The sequence below is a fragment of the Penaeus chinensis genome, chromosome 7 (genome assembly GCF_019202785.1).
Source record: "Penaeus chinensis breed Huanghai No. 1 chromosome 7, ASM1920278v2, whole genome shotgun sequence".
Lineage (NCBI taxonomy): Eukaryota > Metazoa > Arthropoda > Malacostraca > Decapoda > Penaeidae > Penaeus > Penaeus chinensis.
The window spans coordinates 45,971,077-45,973,576 of NC_061825.1; the positions used below are offsets into that span (position 1 = coordinate 45,971,077).

Sequence of the window (2,500 nt, forward strand, 5' to 3'; positions counted from 1 at the left end):
AATATATATATAGATATAGATATATTTATATATAGGGTGTGTGTGTGTGTGTGTGTGACTTTGTGAGTTGGTGAGTTTGTGTGCGTGCGTGTGTGCGTGTGTGCATGTGTGCGTGTGTTCATGTGTGCGTGTGTATGTGAGCGTGTGTCCGTACGCGCAACTCACTGGTCTCTCCTGCGTGGTAGAAGACGGGCACGAACACCTCGCCTTCGCTGAGCCAAAGGAGGGGCTCGACGAGGTCCTTGAGCGGGAAGCCCTTGTCCTCCTGCCCCACCAGGTCGAACCCCGCAACGAAGTCGGGGAACTGCTCCTTCAGTTGCCTGGCCGTCGTGACGTCATCCCACATCTTCCCCATGTCAACGCTATCGAGAGGAGAAAGTAAGGCATGGGAATATTTAGAAAATAAAAGTGAAAAAAATAGTAATAAAATTAAGAGCAAATGAAGAAGCAAATGACAACAAAATACAAATAGGCTTTTGTCTTGAAATGGGTTTCAAAGTCTTAAAATCAATTACAGTAGAAAAAAATATAACAATTACGACATGATTAGAAATGTGATTTTTTAAGCAACTCAAACCTGGAATATTTTCTTTACCTACGTCTCATTTCGCGTGAAATTGACAGAACATAAGTGTATTTCATATATATATATATATATATATATATATATATATATATATATATATATATATATATTTATATATATGTGTATATATATATATATATATATATATATATATATATATTTATATGTATATATATGTACACACACACACACACACACACACACACACACACACACACACACATATATATATATATATATATATATATATATATATATATATATATGCGTGTGTGTGTGTGTGTGTGTGTGTATCCTTATTCAGCTACCAAGTAATCTCTAAGAAAAACATGTGTTTCGGCCAAAATGTGAATGGGTGAGCGGATGGGTAAGTCGTGGATAGACGGATGGGTAGATGGTTGTATGTATGAAAGGATGAAAGGGTGAGTGTCTGGATGTGTAAGCCAGCGGACGGATTGACAGACGAGGGGCTAAGTGGGTCGAATGGTATGGATGGAAAAGTTGGTGGATGGATAGACGGATGGATGGAACCCACTGTCTCGGCGGGGCGAAGATGAACCGAGCGCCGTAGAAGGAGCCGGGGTGATCCGCCACGAAACGCTGCACGGTGTCGCGGTAAATGCTCACGGTTTCCTCCCGACTCAGCTGCGTCCCGTCTAGTTCGTACATCTGCGGGTGTGGGCTCTTGGTGGGTCTTTGAATATACAATATAGCATATAGAAGCTTTGTTGTCTTTATCTTCTGGTTGACTGTTAAAATTCTGAAGTGCGTGATCTTACAATTTTTTTTTTTTCTGGATACGTGAAATCTGCAGATGTTCTGTAGACCTTGGTTTATGTTTACGGTCAGGGAAGAGTTTTCTCGTTATGGAATGCACAGGATTACATTATTAGATGCTAAGTTTCGAATAGGCACATTTAGCGTCTGCCCGGCAAAAATTCCCTAAGACAATCTCATCTTCACATTTCGAAGAAGTAATTATATACAAATATCTAGTACTAGATGCAAACTCACAGGTGTTAGCGTCCCACGGAATTCCAAATACAGCACGTTATCGTCCATAAACTCCTGTAATACTTGGTACAGGTACCTTTCGTACGCCGGTCGATACAAAACAATGCCTCTCTGAGCATCCAGTGCGTCTTCAAATGCTTGCCAGACTGTAGTAGCATCAGGGTATGCCTCTGAAAGCGATCAGAACATAGTATCATTATTCTAAAAAACAGGATTTCATGCATGATCTCAATCTTGTAAGTGATCGTGATGATAATAGTTGTGATTATTTTATTTGCGTAACCGAGATTGTTTACAGATATTTACTAATTCTCTTCAATTAGGTCATGTACATGGATACGGTCTGTTATGCTGTTGATATGTATCTAACATAATTATGTTTATTTTTTTCAGGCACGTCATCTTGCTGTTTTTTGCAATAACTATCTTGTAGCAACTTTAATCTTATCTCTTGTCAATCAAACCTAAACGATTCTGCGATATGATAACTTGAAAAAGCACATAATTCTTAAAAGACACGAATTGCCCTCCTGAACAATAAGTTTCTTGTCTAAAGTTATATACAAAAGACTTGGCTTTCCTTTTTTTCCTTTTAGGTCTTGTTTTGCTTTCTTTCCTTTCTCTTTCTAGTTTATTTCTCTTTATGTTTTCTCCCTCCCTTCCTCCTTCCCCTTCCTTTCCAATTCCTTCTGCCCTACTGTCTCTCTCTTCCTCTATCTCAGTCATCGACCACTGTCTTCCATTTTCTCTTTCCTTCCCCTCCCTTTCTCCTTCCTTCTGTCCTTTTCTCTCTCTCTCTCTCTTTCTCTGTTTCTCATTCACTGACCATTGCTATCCGTTTTTCTCGCCCCCCTCCCTCTTTCCCCTCCATTTCTCCTTTCTCCTGTCCTCCTCTCTCTT

At 39.8% G+C, this 2,500-nt stretch overlaps 1 protein-coding gene across 1 annotated transcript in view; it reads right to left on the minus strand.

Annotated features, from left to right (window-relative positions):
• LOC125027383 (adenosine deaminase 2-like) overlaps nucleotides 1-2,500 on the minus strand; it is a 19,029-nt gene that overhangs the window by 8,737 nt on the left and 7,792 nt on the right. The window contains exons 6-8 of the mRNA XM_047616438.1: nucleotides 1,601-1,770; nucleotides 1,122-1,255; nucleotides 166-362 (exon numbers count right to left, since the gene is read on the minus strand). Of these exons, the coding sequence (XP_047472394.1) occupies nucleotides 166-362; nucleotides 1,122-1,255; nucleotides 1,601-1,770 (501 nt within the window). The remainder of the gene's footprint in view (nucleotides 1-165; nucleotides 363-1,121; nucleotides 1,256-1,600; nucleotides 1,771-2,500) is intronic.